The 16846-nt window shown below is 45.1% G+C and overlaps 1 protein-coding gene across 1 annotated transcript in view; it reads left to right on the top strand.

The window, feature by feature from the left end:
* LOC148474711 (YEATS domain-containing protein 2-like) overlaps positions 1 to 16843 on the top strand; it is a gene marked incomplete at its 3' end in the record, with an annotated part of 41747 nt that extends 24904 nt beyond the window's left edge. Inside the window, exons 10-11 of the mRNA XM_088458205.1 lie at positions 9010 to 9166; positions 16626 to 16843. Coding sequence (XP_088314331.1) covers positions 9010 to 9166; positions 16626 to 16843 — 375 coding nt within the window. The remainder of the gene's footprint in view (positions 1 to 9009; positions 9167 to 16625) is intronic.
* Between the last annotated feature and the right edge of the window lie 3 nt (positions 16844 to 16846).

Genomic DNA, 16846 nt, shown 5'->3' with positions numbered 1-16846 from the left:
ACCTCGTGGCACAAGGTAGTGTCTGACTCCAGCACAGCCAGTTATGTGTTTAGGCCATTTATTTATTTTGCACGCCTTTTCAGGATATCCTCTGCTGTGCAAGGCACAGGTGGAGGGTGGTCTTGGTGGAGTCTTTCACCTTCCAGGGCTCCATTAGACGTTTCGCATGTGATGAAGCTTGCGCAACTTTGCACTGTCCCATGGGAGGGTCTACGGTCTTTTTTTCGGCACATTGCTGCTTGGCGCCGCTATCTAGGTTAGATATGGATTCCCCAGCAGGGGCTGTGGCTTTGGCCAAGCATTGACGATGGAGGAATGTAATTTCTTTTCCTGCTGCAAATCTTTCCGGTCTCATCAAGGATAGGAGACGCCGGCTTACGAGGTCTCCGTTCCTCGCACATTACTTCCAACGGATTCGGTATCCGAGTGGAAGCACCTCCACTATTGTCACTGCAGTAGCCGGTTAGATCTCCACACGCCCCTTCGTGTGCAGGGCTTAGCTTCCTTTCCGAATCCACCCTTGAGGGTTGTCTCAGATTGTTGTAATAGCTTCTGGGGTCATAATCCAGTCTTGGAAAGCCTTGACATGGGTGGCGTAAGCTATGGTCACTTTTGCTGACTATTTTGTTGTGGGGCCTCACAGTGATTTGCCCTGGGATCCCCTGCTGACTTGGCATGACATTCCTGGCAAGCTTTGTGTGGGAGACCAGGCAAGACCAGGCACAGGTTGATTAAGATCTTTCAGCTACAGCCGGATTGGCTTGTAAGGTCCTTTTGGCTCTGTGCTTCGCATGCGTATTCCTTACCAGATTGTTCCTTACACTATCTTCTGTTTGGTGAGGAAGTTCTGTTTTAACCACACCAGGATTTACCCACAGGTCGAGAAAGTACTTTTGTTCCGGTGGTCATCCCTAATGGCTGGGCCTGCGTTTCAAAATTTTTCGCTCCTCCCTCGGGGGGTGCATCATTTGAAGGTCAGTCTGACACAAGCCGATTCTTCCTCGGCAGGGGTTAGATTTCCGATGGCAGGTTTTCTAGTCCCATTCACTGTTCAGGGGACACTGCTCCAATGATGCCTAAGGCCTATCAGAATCTCTCTCTCTCTCTCTCTACCCAGTTCACATGCAAGTGGTAGGGCGGTTACTTCGGTTCAGTGACCGTTGAGTAAAGTCTTTTAGACAGCTGGGTGCTTGGTATCATTCGATTTGGTTCCGTTTTGGACCTTGGAGGTCAACCGCCTCGGCGTTGTTTGGTTTTTAACATCGCTCTTCCCCAGGAAATAGCAAATGCGCTGACAATGGGCCAGTTTATCATTCTACTCTGTTAGCAGGTTTTTGCTCCAGTACCGCCGAAGGACTGTGAACTGTGGTTCTATCTTCATCCTCGTTCCACTATTCCGGATGATCTTGTCTCTTCGTGCCTTGAGCACCAGGGGTTGGATGGTTCAGTTCGCATGAACTCTCTCCAATCGGGACAAGACAACAACACGGAGGCCAACAAATCCTTGCTAGCTGTCTGAAATGTGTATCTTCAGGTTCTGCTTCGGGTGGTTCATCATTCCTCATAGAAAATCAGCTCTGTTCCCTGTCTATGTGTGTTTGCAACACAATAGGGTTGGTGACGCCATGCGTATTGCGCACAGATGTTATCACAATTCGGCCCTCTTCATAGGTTTTGTTTGTGACTGATGCTTCGGGTTCACAATTACAGTATCTCCTAGGTCGCTTGGTTTCAAGTATTTTCAGACCAGTGCTGTATCCCGAATTTTGCAAGGTCTCCCTTGCTTTCTTGTCTGCGCCTTCAGTGCTGCGGGGGGCCACCGACACCTCTCTCAAGCTATGTTTTTCTTGCGGCGGACAATGAACGGACCCAACCAACCTTGGTCAATGGTTCAGTCAGTGCCTCGTCCGTCGACCTTGTGGTAACTTCGGTTGTTGGGCATGGTGGTCTCCACTTTGGGACCATTCTGGGATCTTTGTTCTACTCGCGGGAGTCCCAGGGGTGAATTCTCCAAACTTGAATGGGTTGGTCGGCATCCCTCTCGTCTTGGTCTCTCTTTCTGTCTGACAGTCACTCTCCATTGGTGGAGGGTTTACAGTTTTCCTCCAGGTCCAATCCTTGGTCCTTTGGGATAGGCTCATTGTGACCTTGGGCGAGTCTCTTGGGCTGAGATGCAGGGAAATTGCCTTTCGGCTTCAGAGCCTTGAGTCACCGTTCACAACTGCTCGGCTGTTCGATGGACTAGAGCTACAGGCCATAGTTCTAGCACTATCGGAGGCCCTGTCTGCCATCACCAGTTGGTCGCAGTCGCTCGGACAAACGACCTGGTGATGGAATAGGTATGTCTTCCAGCAGGCACAAGAGCGCGGTGCTGATGCCACAGTCTTTCCGGTGCAGAGACCTTTATTCCCTCTCTAAGCGGTGGTCATATCGTATGGGGAAATCTGACAGTGGTCTTCCTCAGCAGAACCACGTTTTTCACAGTACAGTGGGCTCTCCCTCCAGTGGTCTTCCTTCTGTTCGGGCCTGAGGCCTTCAGCGGGGGGGATCTCATGGCCTCTCTTTTCGTTTGCCAGGTTCCACAGTTTGATATGTGATCCGGTTATCCTCTGGCTTTCGCCAGTGGCTGCCTTGGCTGTTCCGTGGAATTTTTCATCCAGAGCATCTGTTTCCGCCGTCCACAATATTCTCTCAGGTCTCCAGGGGCATTGAGGCATCCCGAGTGAGGGTAATCCTAGTGGCTCCAGGCTGGCTACGCTAGTCATGGTACGCGGATATTCTCCCAAGGTCGGCAGTTCCGGGATAGTGTATTCCACTCCGTCCAGACCTGCTGCTACTAGTTTCTATAAGGGCACTGCCCTGGTTGGTATTTGCGCTTGGCCTTCTGTGCCCGGGAGTGATAAAGCTACAGGTCTTTCTCTCTCGTGGCCCTTACTAGGCTGCAAGCCCGAACTCTGTTTCCAAGCCCGGAGGTAACCGCGGGATGGAAACTCTACCTCTGGTGGTGTAACCGTTACGTGTTTCTCCTCTCACGTTTCTTGGCCTTCCTTCTGCAGGGTTTGGAGGCCGGTTGACCACTTCGTTTTGTGACGATACAGGCTTTGACCCTTTTCTTTTTCTTTCCAGCAGCGTTTGGCTCTTCTTCCGAGGGTCCAAACTGTTTTTACAAGATGTACTGTGTATTTATCCAGCGATTCATCTGCAGGTGGAGCAGTGGGATTTTAATCTAGTCTTATCGGCTCTCACCTAGGCTCCATTGGCGTCATTGCATTCAATGCATCTTCGATTTGTTGTTTGAAAGCTGGTCTTTCTTAGGGATATTGCCTTCCCTCGGCATAGTTTATTGTTTGCGGTTGGCAAGCCGCCTTTTGTTGTCTTTCATGAGGTTTGTGCGGTTGCTCCGTACAAGTTTTAGGTTCCAGCGGACACTTGCTTCGGTCTTGTACTTGTACAGGATATTATCCTTCCTGGGCTTCCACCTTTGGCGACTTCCCGGGACTGTGATGATCTGGCTCTATTTGGGCTGAGCTCTGCAGATTTCCTTGGACACGTCATCTTTGGTACGTCGCACTGTATGCTACGGGTTCTTTATGACTCGTGGGAACATACTTGGCCAGCTACTTAGCAGATCCTTGCATGTTGGAACCGCTGGGTCTTTACTCAAGCCCATTCTGGTGCGGGCCTACCGCGACCAGACCGGGTTTCAGCGCCTTCCGCTAGGGTGGTGGTGACCTTATGTGCAGCGCAACGTGGGACTTTAGCAGCACAGGTCCATCGTGCAGGTATCTGGTCCACACGTTTGCTCATTTTTATGTTTCAGGTTTTATGCCTCCGGCGGCACCCATTATGGTTTTTACAGTTCTCCGGTCAGGCAGCCTGAGCGTTCCCTCCCCTGTGGGCTGCTTTCGAACATCCCATGGTTCAGTGTTCCCCAGCCTTGCTGCAAGAGAAAATAGGATTTTTGTTCAACTTACCGTTGAATTCTTTTTTCTTAAGCAGGCTGGGGAACACTGCGATCCCTCCCTTGCGCTCAGTCATGCGGGGTGTTTGGGTCTTGACCGGTCTTTTCCCTACTGGTTTGTTTGTTTGTTAGAACCGTTTCACGGGATTCCTGCTACTCCTCTCTGGACTCTTTTAAAGAACTACTGGAGGAGCTTAGGTGTTAAAGCTACAGTTTAATTTAAGTGCCAGCTCCAGCCCCAACCTACAATCCCATGGTCCAGTGTTCCCCAGCCTGCTTAAGAGAAAAGGATTCAACGGTAAGTTGACCTAAAATCCTATATTTATCCTCTCCCAGCAGCGGATAGCGCTAAGTAGGAGTCTCCTCCCCCTGTGGACACCCATATTACTCGTCTTATTAGGTCGTCCCTCCTTCCTGTTCCTAACACTGCATCTCTTAATGATCCTAGGAATAGGAAGCTAGAAAATTTCCTAAAGTCCATTTATGTTAATTCGGGTGCTCTGGCTCGTCCAGCCCTAGCATCGGCTTGGGTAGGTGGCTAAAGCTGTCTGTGGCTGGGCAGACTTTTTAAAGGATGGGCTCACCTCAGGAACTCATAGGGGAGAACTGGTGTCCTTGATTGGGCATGTTAGAGAGGCTGCCACAGATTCAGGGATTTTGACTTCTAAGGTATCGGCTTCTGCAATTGCAGCCAGAAGAGCGCTCTGGTTGCGCACCTGGAGGGCTGGCAAAGAATCAAAGAAGGATCTGGAAGCGCTTCCCTATTCAGGAGATGTTATGTTCACTCTGGAATTGGACAAGATAGCGGCCACTTTGGCAGTGTCTAAGGGCCTGATTCACTACCGATCGCAACTGCGATTACGGATACAATCGGCCGATTGTTGCATTCTGTGTATGCATAGCATTGCGTGAACTGGCCACTATGATGGGGACTGCGATCACGTGACTGCGCAGACCTATTTACAGGGTGATTGACAGGAAGTGCATCGGGGGTGGTCCGTTGCAGGGGCGTGCATAAATTAGCAACTACAACCGCATACGCAGCCTGAGGTCTTATAGCGTGCGATGAAGTTAGCAGTTCCTGATAAGGTCAGAGCTTGTGCAAGTGTGCGCGGGGCTGCGATGGTGGTTTTGCAGTCTTGCTAAACATTACGGATGTGTGTATGGTAAAGGTGGCATCCTTATGTAGTGCTGCGACTTATAGCAAACGCAATGGATTAGCATACTATCGCAGTGAGACTGCGTGGGTAATAGCTATTGCAATCACAATTGCGATCCTTACTGAATCAGGCCCTAAGTCCGCTTTCTTACCGTTAGTTGCTACTCTCAGACCTAGGACTTCAGTCTTTTTCGTTCCTTTTGTCCGCAGGGCAAAGCCAGAGGTCAGCTATTTCCCAGAAGCCAGGGTTCGGTCCCCAAAAGCTGCAAACCTCGAGGTAAGCAACCCTGGTCCACTAAACATCTGGCTCCAAGCCAGCGGACAAGCCTGCCACATGATAGGGCGGGCCTCCTCTCGGAGGACCTCTGGATGGGAGGCCAGGTTTCTTCGCTTTTCGGCAGTGTGGATGCAGACCACGACAGACGCTTGGGTCAGAGGTGTTGTGTCTCAGGGCTACTCCTTCACATTTTGGCAGCCTCCTCCTTCCTGGTTCTTTTCCACCGGCCTTTCCACACAGCCAGGAAAGGCAGAAGCTCTCAAGTAGTCCATTCACTCTTTTGGCCTCAAGGGTCATTATCCCTGTTCCCTCGTCTCAGAGAGGGTTAGGCTTTTACGCCAATCTGTTTCTGGTATAGAAGCCGGACGGCTCAGTTTGACCTATTCTCAATCTGAAATACCTGAACAAGTCCCTGCGGTCCATCATTCTAGCCTTGGAGCCGGGGGACTTTATGGCGCCATTGTATTGCCAGAATGTCTATTTGCATATCCCTATACGAGACATTTACCAACGCTTCATCAGGTTTGCAGTACAAACTATCCATTATTAGTTTAAGGCATTATCTTTTGGGTTGTCCACGGCCCCGTGTGTTCACGAAGGTAATGGCAGCACATCTTCGACGCAGGGGCGTCTGAATCTTACACTACCTGGATGACTTGCTTCTTTTGGCCCAGTCTCCAGTTCTCAGATATCACATCCATCTGACGATGGAGCTTCTACAGTCACACAAATTGTTAATCAGTTGGTGGAAATCCATGTTAACGCCGTCCCAGTAGATGGATTCCAGAGCTCAAAGAGTCTTCCTCCCTCCGGACAAGATGTTGACCTTACAAACCAGAATCCGCACCTTTCTAGGCCAGAGTCGGGTGTTCATACACTTGTGCATGCAGAGTCTGGGTTCTCTGATCTCAACTTTCAATATGGTGGAGTATGGTCCGTTCCACTTCAGGCCTCCTCAAGGGGTCATTCTAAAACGATGGATCAAGTCTTGTCCGAACCGCAAGGCACAGACTCCCGGGAGGTGCATCTCTCCCTACTGTGGTGGATCCAGCGCTCCCATCTGGACAAGGATCCCTTTTGGATCCAGAACTGTGTCTTTTCACCACCGATGCAAGCCTTTGGGGGTGGGGGCTGTAACCTGTCTTCTAGCATTTCAGGTTCATTGGACGCGTCAAGAGAGCCAGCTCTCTATCAACATCCTAGAACTTCATGCCATATACAGGGTTCTTTGTCAGACACAGCACCTCTTTCAAAGACTTTCGGTAAAGATACAGTTGGACAATGCAACCGCGGTGGCTTACATAAACCACCAGGGTGGCACTCGCAGTTAAGGAGCCATGCAGGAAGTCAGCCAAATTCTCAGTTGGGCGGAACATCATCTTCCAGCACTGTCCACAGTCTTCGTCCAGGGAGTTCAGAATTGGGAAGCGGACTTCCTAAGCAGTCAGGACGTTCATGCAGGCGAGTGGGCGCTGCTTCCAGACTTATTCCAACTACTAGTCCGCCACTGGGACTTGCGGACATAGACATGATGGTGTCTCGTCACAATCATCGGCTACCAAGATACTGGGCCCGCACCAGAGTTCCAGAAGCTCTCCTGATAGATGCCCTTGGAACTTTCCTCTAATGTAAATTTTTCTTCTGGTCTCAATGATTCCTTGAGTTATATACAAGTTCAAGCTGGAGGGAGGCACAATCCTGGTGGCACTGGATTAGCCTTGGTGCGATTGGTATGCAGATCTGCTGGGCCTCTCCATAGATGCACAACTGTGTCTTCTACTGCTACCGGATCTTCTGTCTCAATGTCCGTGTATCCTTCCGGATCTGACCTGTCTCGCTTTGACGGGGTGGCTCTTGCAACATCTGTTCTAGGGGCGAAGGGATTCTCCAGTAGGGTAATTTGGAACATGCTGCAGGTTAGGAAGCCATCTTCAGCACGTATCCATCACCGGGTTTATCGTATCTATTTTTCTTGGTGTACAGCTAGGGGTTTAAACCCCCACAGGTCTGGATTTAGGCCTCCGGCTCTTGTCCTTGAAGGTCCTGGTTTCGGCATTGTCTATGCTCTTTCAGTGGCAGATAGCCCTGCTCCGGGACGTGCATACCTTTTTTGCAGGGAGTTCTCCATGTTCAGCCACCATTTGTGGCTCCCTGGGACCTGTCCCTGGTTCTCCGAGCTCTCCAGTCGACTCCCTTTGAACCATTACAGACGATTGAGTATCGACCTGGAGGGAGTCAGTTTTGAGTGCCCAATCGTGTCGCTCCCTGTTCCCAATTTTCCATTCAGACAGGGCTGTGCTGCGGATTCGCATGGGTTACCTTCCCAAGGTGATGTCACCCTTCCACATAAATCAAGAAATTGTGGTATCTGCTTTTCAGACTTCGGATTCTTCCCAGCCAGAAGCTTCGTTGGATGTGTTAAAGGCTCTCCGGCTTTACGTCAAAAGGACCAAAGATATTTGCAAGTCGGATTCTTTGTTCGTCTTTTATGATGTTCATAAGAGGGGCTGGCCTGCTACTAAATGTACCTTAGCCCGCAAGCTCCGTTTCACCATTAGCCAGGCTTACTCCTTGTCGAACGTTCATACCCCTGTCATGGTGATGGCTCATTCCACACGGTCAGTGGGGACTTCTTGGGCAGCACGCTGTGGGGCTTCAACAGAACAACTCTGTAAAGCTGCCACGTGGTCACCTGCTCATACTTTCATCCACTTTTATGCCTTTGATACTTTTGTGTCCTCGGACGCCGCCTTTGGGCATTCTGTGCTCACTGCAGCTCAGGACCGTCTCCGTCAATAGGGGACAGCTATGGGGCCTCCCAGTGTCATTCCTGTGCCCCCTAGTGGAGGAAGAAGAAAATGAGATTTACCTTGCTTACCTGTTTAAGTCTTTCTTCGACTCCATAGGGGGCACAGGGCGCCCACACTGACGCACCTGACTGCTGGGGTGTATTTCCTTGGTGACCTGTCCAGCTGTACTTTCCATGGTTTGTATGGCTCTGTATGTATGCCGGACTTCCTTCTCCTCTGCCTCGCTCCTGCCATGGGCTTGCAAATTAACTGAGGTCCAGTGGCTGGGGGGTGGGGTAGAGAGGAGAGGGAGCCTGGGCTTGTGGCTAATTTTAATTCACTATTTGGTGCCCAGACTCTTACCCAGTGTCATCCCTGTGCCCCCTATGGAGTCGAAAAAAAGAGACTTAACAGGTAAGCAACATAAATATTTTTTTCCTTTATACTGGCGTCATAATCCGCAATATAGAAACTGAAAAGATCACTATACAGCATGTCTGTAAATGTGATGAGGAGAAGACTACATTTGCACTTTGTATGCAGTCATTCCACAATGCTGGAAGTGATATGGCTTGTGTATGTGACCAAGTCTCTTCTAAATTGGGTCATTCTTGTGTCAGGAGGGACATTGTTACTTAGGACTTGGGACTAGCAGTGAGATTGGTGGCCGGCTGATATACAAGATGGGCTTAAAAGTCTCCAGTTCTAAACCTGTATTTGATTTTATGGTATCAGAAAAAAAACATTGGTTTTGAACAAGTTAGTGATGATGATTTTGTTTTCATTCTGTAAAATGAGCTGCTGTCATTCCGTGTGTCTATAGGTTGTTGAAGTTGAACTTCTCAGACATTCCCTTGGGGAGGAATTTCTCTACTCCCAATCTTCAAATGAATCTAGTCAATCTGAGGGGTGCACATCTGGACCAGCCATTGTTAAATTATCTTCACCAGTAAAAGCTGGTCATGAATTAACTGACAAAGGTAAAGATAATTTTTTAGTTTTTATCAGACATTTTATTTCTAAGTCTCTTAACCATTTTTTTGTTTTTCTCGACCATTCTTCAGAAAAGAGTTTAGAACCTTGCAAAAGAGAAAAGCGTGCTTATATTTGTTATTATGTAGTAGTGGCGACTATAGGGCAGATATGGTTACCTAGGGGATGTGTTGTACAGCCTCTTCTAAAGTGCCCACCCTCCTGGTGCAAACAGAAATTGGGGTTAACAATATAGTTTACAGCTCAATGCTATTAACTGTTTGTTTTGTTTGGTAAAAAGGTACTGACTGTTAGACTGTAATAGCATAGAAATCTTCTCTAATACATCGGATATAACTGCCATGTACAAAAAAAAAAGAAAGCTAAAATATGCACACCAAAACACAATATATGCACAAGTAACAAAGAAAAGCACTAATTAGTGGTGCATTCACAAACCGCCAATCAGAAGTGGTAGACAAGTGCTGACGACATCATCTTCCTCATTTGCACCTGCAAAAAATGCAGTTTGGACAGGCGTATGTGAGTCTCTGTGCCAGTCTGTATTCGCAGTTATGTGAACACACCTTTTCCGTGCTTACCCCTTTCCTCCCCCCATCCCGCCTCTGTGTGCTTGCAGACGTAGCTGTCATAGGAATGTTTTCTGGGCATGCCCATTGAGATTTATATATTTGACACTACGCAAACTAGCATAGGTCTCGCTCTACATAAGTTCCACAATGTCCAGGTTTCATTGTGATTCTGCGGGTTCCTGGTGAATTGTTTTTATTTACTTTTCTTGAAGTGCCCCTTAGCTCCGTGTGCGTAATCTCCTTTCTTGGTGGTTCATGAGAAGGTAGTTTTCTGCAATATTCGCCTATTTCTTCCTAAAGGTTTTTTTGAATGTTAACAATGTGACGGGTTGTCTGTCTTACTCATTTTCCTAAATCTGATGCTGGCCAGGTGTTCATGCAGTTAGTATGTTATAACCTGGGTTATGTAGTTAATGTCAATTGGTTGGGTTGGTTTCTGTTCATTCATGAGTAGAGATGAGTGAAATTTTCAAAACTGTTCTCCTAAATGATGGCTTTACTACGTATTTAGCACAGTTTATCAGTGACATTTAGCCATGGTTCAGGCCGTAAACCGTAAAGTTTGTGTAATGGCTTTGGAAGCAGAGTTCATATATAATCACTTCCTGTCAGAGCAGCTTTGGAACAGAGGGTCCTTCAGCAGAACGGCCTGTGCGATGTGATGCATATTCCTACATATGCCTGTGCTAATGTCAGTATTGCTGATCATGTAGACTTTCCCATCTTCTGGGCTGCACACTTCCTTACCTACTAGGTAATGTAAGCAAAGTTATTAAAACACAATAACATTTTGGTTAAGAAAACAAAAGGCCATGAGGCAATTATTGTGAGCACAGGGGGGCGCTATGCTGTAAATGGCAGTCTTATTAGTATAAGCCAAAACAAATATTGGAGTATACTAGAAATAAGAGGGTTTTTTTTATTTTCTTTACTTTAATCCATTTCACTGATTCCATTTGGGACACTTCTACCATGAGGTTGGGAGGGCTCGTAATAAGCACTTAGGATTTTTTTAAAGTTCTGCAGCCCCCCCCTCTGCAACACACAATCCGTTATTAACTAACAAAGCCCCTTAGGCAGGGTTAGAAACTTTATCTAATCAAGAATAACCATTCCATAAAAGATCACAAACACTCAAATTCAACAACAAGCATTAACGGGAATGCAGTGTCTCCCTAATTGAATCAAAGAATTGTATTTTAAAGAAGTACAAAAATACTCTTTCCTCCTTCCAATTTGGGAGATGTTGCGTTCATGGGGCCATTCCAAAGCCCCTCTTGATGCACAGAACTTGTCGCCCAAAGTTTGCTTCTTTAAAGGCATATACTGTACATTGACAGAGGCCCAGGTGGGCCGCCTGACATAACTGTTCAGTAGAAGTTCCATGCTGAGCCGCCCAGGATGCGCTCACCGACCCGGTCGAGTAGTTGGTTGTGATATGTTCAAGAACCAGCTTTCCTAATGAAATATAAGCCTGTCATATAACAACCCTAATCCATCTGGCAATAATCTGATTTTCCACAGTCCATCTTCTTCTGCACATTGTAAACAGCTAGCAGGCTGTCAGTCCTCAAATATTGAGACAGCTCTTCAAAGATTAGACATCATCTAAAAATAAAGACTCACCAATGACCTATTACTGTTGCTTGAAAGAACAACAATATCCTGGTTAAGGTAGATCCAAGATAATAGCCTGGAAGGATGATTTGGTGTGCAGGACAGTCCTGCACCTTAAGTGAACCAAGTTTTAAGCCACTGTTGAGAACATTCTGTAAAACGTACAAGAGACGTGCAACTAAAAGGTATGAACATCCTTCCTTTCATACCAGAAAAGATTATACATTATTATTATTATATTTATGGGGTGTTTTGTCTACTCTGAGGACCAAAGTCCCTGCAGCCAGAGGTGAAGTCACCGCTCCCCATTCTTGTAGACTGGCTTCAGTAGACACAATGTTCCAGTCCCACATAGTGAAAGGATGGCCTTTTTGTTAAGATTTTCTTTCCTCAGCCACCAAAGGAGAGACTGATTAGTCACCAAGTGTAGATTTGATCTGGATCACTTGGCTTAAATCAAATTTTTAAAGGTTGAGCAGCAGCATGTGAATAGGAAAAGTGGATACCATTTTCAACAGGAATTTAATGCACAAGATTCATGATTGTTGATAGAGTTTTCACCAAATTTTAAATCGCAAGCCCTGTGATGAAGAGGAAACCAGCTATATTATGTGGCCTGCTTATCAGCTAGCCTGATTGATGATAGCCTACCAGATCATACTTGTATTCTGGCCCTTTGAGGATGTGTCCCTTATTTTCTCTGAAATCTTAAATCTTGGGTCCTTGGGTTTGAGAGCATTCAAGGACCATAGGCCTTAATAATAAGTTTGTCTAATTCTGAACCAATTAGGACATTCACCACAATTGCCAGAGATTTGAGTCCTCTTTGAATCTGCACCCTCCGGTTTAAGAAACGCTTCACCTAAATGGTCTGCCAAATGCGTTGCTATGGAAAATGGAGTGTTTTATTGTTAACCTCTAACCGTATAGGTCCTGTTTATTAAGCACCTCCTTGTATATAACCTGTCTTGTGTAGTATTGCTATTCAAAAATGGCAGAGCTCTCAAAACCTGATTCACCTTGGAACCCACCCTCTTCCTGTGAGGAAAAGTCAGATTACAAGTAATAATAGTATTGATTCTGGGAGGAAATTGCATGGCTTCTGAGCTGAAGTAGATTCAAGTTCCTGAGCCATTGACCTGAATTATTGCAACCCTTAAGTAAAAGCTTTCTGAGAGGGAGAGTCCATACAGAGAGCGGGAGGTTTTGAAACCGTATTGTCGCTTGCCTCCTCAGGGCATGCAGTAACCCATGTCAGCTTTGCAGTGATTTGGGCCAGCGACTTGGCTTATACAACGTACTTGCTGTGTCCCACCTCAAACAAAAAAACATACATGGAGCCGCTCCTCGGCTCTCAAGACCTACATCAGGAATCTTATACCAGACGTTCATTCAGCAATTTAATCTGACATTTGGAACAAGTATACAGTAAAAGTACTGACTTTCATCAAACAGTTCAAGGCTTGGATGTGTTCCCCTAGTCTTGTACAGCTATCAACCTGTCTAACATAGACAAACTGGAGTAAGTGAATCTACAGAAAGACAGGTTAGTAAGTATCTCTGGTTATTAGAAAGTGCTTACTACTGCACACAGACAACACAGATGAAAATCACTGTAGAATTCACAATTTTGAAGGAAAAAGTGGCTAAACTGGTCATACCTCAAATAAAATGATGTATAATGAAATACCTATACATTCTTAGAAGGCATACTGATCTCATAAGCTCTCACACAATATTATTCCACAAAAAAAAGAGCCCCACAGAATTTTTCTGTCGTGCAGGGTAGGGCAGTGATCAGCAGTGTTCCTAAAAGTCGCCAACTAAAAAATAAATAAAAATAAAGTAATTGAAGGGGGCATGGGGGTCGTGGCTTGGCAGAGTTTGGAGTAGGCAGCAGCTTGCTTAGCTCTCTATGAAATTTTGCACCCCCGGTGCATTAAGCCTCTCTGCTACTCTGCTCGAGGTTTGGACCCCCTCTCTGCCCCTGTCCTTGCTTACCTGCTCCGTGTGGTGACAGCTGCAGTCTGCTGTGTGTCTGCAGTCCCGGCCGCGTCTTCTCCTGCCTTGCTGCCGGCGCCTCTGAGTGCCTGACTTGTCACAGCCTCTGCTGTCCCTTGTACGGAGTCAGTCCTCTGAAGGTCCTTGGTGCGGGGTTCATGGATCTCCCACGCTAATTCCCGCTGCCGCCATTTGATTGTGAAGGTTGTCTGCTATATATATTTTATTTTATTTAATATTACAATTAAGTGCATTTTCAAAATCATGTTAAGGATATGTTGATTTATTGGTATTATGGGTGCTATTATTCTGCAAGGTTATGTACTTAATACTATGGGAGTACTATGTTAGAAATATAGCTTTAGGGTTTCCTTTTTGTCCATAAACTCCCAATTGCGTGTATGTTTTTTTTTTTTAGTCTTAGCTGTTAGTTTTTAGTTTGTAGGTTTCTTTTCTAGGGTAGGGCTCCAGGTATACCGCAATTTTAGATGATTATATAGGGTGGGTGGGGGTTGGGACAGTTTTTTTTGTTTGTTTTTTAATCATCATCTTTGTGATACCTGCACTGTATGTGTTGTTTTTTATTGGTTATGCTAATTAGAATACGATAATGATCCATATTACTATAATGGTATGGATTTACATTGCTGCTGCAGGACATGGTTCTTATTATTTTTTTTGCCCAGTAAGCGCCTATTATGGAACAGATCATCTTTTTTTTTGTTTCCTTTTTAACTCTTTTACCTTTTACATCCTGTGCCACCCTTCTTTACTAATCTATGTCTGGGGTGATTGGGGGATCTGGTTGCTCGGTTGGAATGTTCGTGGTTTGAATGATAAAATTAAACGCTCTCACGTATTGGCCCAAATTAAGAAATATCGTGCTGATATTATATGCTTTTGGTTGGTACTAAGGTGTTGGTCCTTAAAAAGCTTTTGGTTGGTTAGATGTATCCCTCGACTTTCTCCCACAACCCTAGGGGTGTTTCTATTTTAGTTAAGAAGTCTCTTCACTTTAATCTTGTACAGAGTCAAGTTGATTCCCATTGTACAGTAGATAGGTTTTCTTGTGAGCTTCTGTTGATAATACTATATAGATATAGATAGAGAGCGAGATCTATCTCTATCCCATTTGTGGCAGTCTCCCTGTAACTACTCAATCATCTAGGCCACTTCAATGTATCTGAGGTTTAAGTACCTAGGAGTGTGGATTACACCTCAAGCTGCATCTTATGTATCGCAGAATATAGACCCTATTACCTCTAATTTTAAGGCGAGAGCTCGTACGTGAAAGAAACTGCCCCTTACCGTTGTGGAACGCATCACTCAGTCAGTCCAACCCAAATATTTGTACCTTTTGCAACACTCCCCAGTATATATTTCCAAAACAGTTTTTTCGGGTATTGAAAGTATTTTGTCCTCTTTTATATCGGGAGATAGGCCAGCCTGTTTATCTACGAAAACTTTGTACAGAGCCAAGGCTGCTGGAGGCATGGGTCTTTCCTATCCCTGGTTGTATTACATGACCTCTCAATTGTTTCATTTATCAAGCTGGGTTTCTGGTGCTGGGAATCCAACTCTGATTGGTTTTCTAGCCGAGCAAGTTGGTACCTCCTCTTTCTTCCTTGCAATTTCTACTTTCCGGTCCGTTTGTATCTGGTCTTCCTCATTTATTACGACGAGCTCTTTCAGTCTGGCTCTATGCTCATACTTTATTTGATTGGTGACCATGATGAAGATTCTCCCATCTGGTTTAATAATGCATAGCCTGAACTACTAATAATGTCATCTGAAAATGTCTGCATAGTGAAAGGGATTTCTTCCCTGGGCCAGTTATATAATGAGGATTTTTAAAATCCTTTTTACAACTGCAGAATGTAATTGGTTCCCCGAATTCAGCATTTTATAGATACTTGCAGCTGAGGCATATAATACAAGCTCAGTTTGGTAACTCCTCTCCCTCACTATCACCCTCTCCGGTAAAATCATTGGTTAAATGTTTGGGCTCCAGGGGTCAGATCTCTTGTATGTATTCTAGTCTCAATGCCTGTTTTATGCCAGGCCTGTTAGACTCTCTTAAACTTAGATGGGAGGTTGATGTAGTTTCCATTTCAGATGAGCAGTGGTTGCAGATTTTGGGGTCTATAAATCTTGCCACTCGGGTGTGTTTGTTATCAGCAAATGTCCTGCACAAGGTATATATCGTACACCTCTCTCCTTACAGCGGGCTGGTTTATGGTCTGATGCTAATTTCCCCAACTGTAACACAGAGAACTCAGGATTTTGGCACTTGCTCTGGGAATGCCCTGTAGTATTTCCCTGTTGGTCACAAAATATGAGATGTTAGGGTAACCGCCCTCTCTCTCCCTCTGTTGGACCCTAGGATATGTTTGTTTGGTATAGACCTAAAGGAAACACACTCACTAATACTTTAACAATACACGCTATGCTTTACTACCATGGCAAAAGTCAATGGCTAGAATTTGGTTTGCATCAGACCCTCCTAATATTTTTAAATGGAGAGCTCTGGTTAATGTTTGCTAACCATGAACGCTATTTAACCAAAAGTCGCAACTCTATGCCTAAGTATCATAAAAAATGGGATAGTATTGATTATTTTGATAATGTTAGGTAGATTCCAGATAGTTTAATGTAATTGCTATATTTTCTCATACCAGTTATTACCGTTCTTGTTTTTTTATATTTTATTATGTTTATTTGAGCGTATTACACTATTGTGTCGTTTTTATACTTTCAATGATTTTGTTAACCCTGTTATATATCTTAGTACTAAATTCAGTGCTATTATATTCAGATAAGATGGCGTATCTGTTTTTTTTTTTTTTCTTTCTTGATTTGTACAAAATTTAAAATCAATAAAAATTACTTGATTTAAAAATAAATAACGTAATTGAAAGAAGATAGAAGTAAAAATGTCTTGATACTAAGTTCCCTATTATGTTAGAGGATCTAAGGGGGTTGGATTCAAATCTTTGTACAGTTTCAACTAGGTGCCCTCTCTAGCGCTAGCCACCTATGCCCCATGATAGCAGTGTCTTTCGAATTGGAAGACCGAGAAACATAATGTATGTTATAAAGGCGGATTTATCCTTTTTTTTTTTTTACTTTTTTTTTTTTTTTTTTTTTGGTGTTTTCTATAGCGCAGATGTGGCTGTTTGAGTTATCATTTTAGCATATAATAAACTTGATAATGTATTATTACTGATCTTGCATTTTTTCCCCCTGTTAAAATAAGGTTTTAGCATGACTTCAGAACCCACATTTTATACTCAGCCCTCATCACTTGAGCGTACACCTACAAAAATGACCCAGAGATTCACTATTGGAGCTCATGGCAGCACCGCTTTCCAGCCCATCACTACCAGCTGCAAGATTGTCCCCCAAGGCCAGGCAACGAGCTTTGCTGAATCCCCTGGGAAATCTTTCCAACCAATCACAATGAGCTGCAAAATTGTG

Source organism: Taudactylus pleione, unplaced genomic scaffold (genome assembly GCF_031769625.1).
Source record: "Taudactylus pleione unplaced genomic scaffold, aTauple2 ptg000815l, whole genome shotgun sequence".
In the NCBI taxonomy this organism is placed as follows: domain Eukaryota; kingdom Metazoa; phylum Chordata; class Amphibia; order Anura; family Myobatrachidae; genus Taudactylus; species Taudactylus pleione.
The sequence above is the reverse complement of the archived record's forward strand: the minus strand, read 5'-3'. Positions and strand labels throughout refer to the sequence as shown.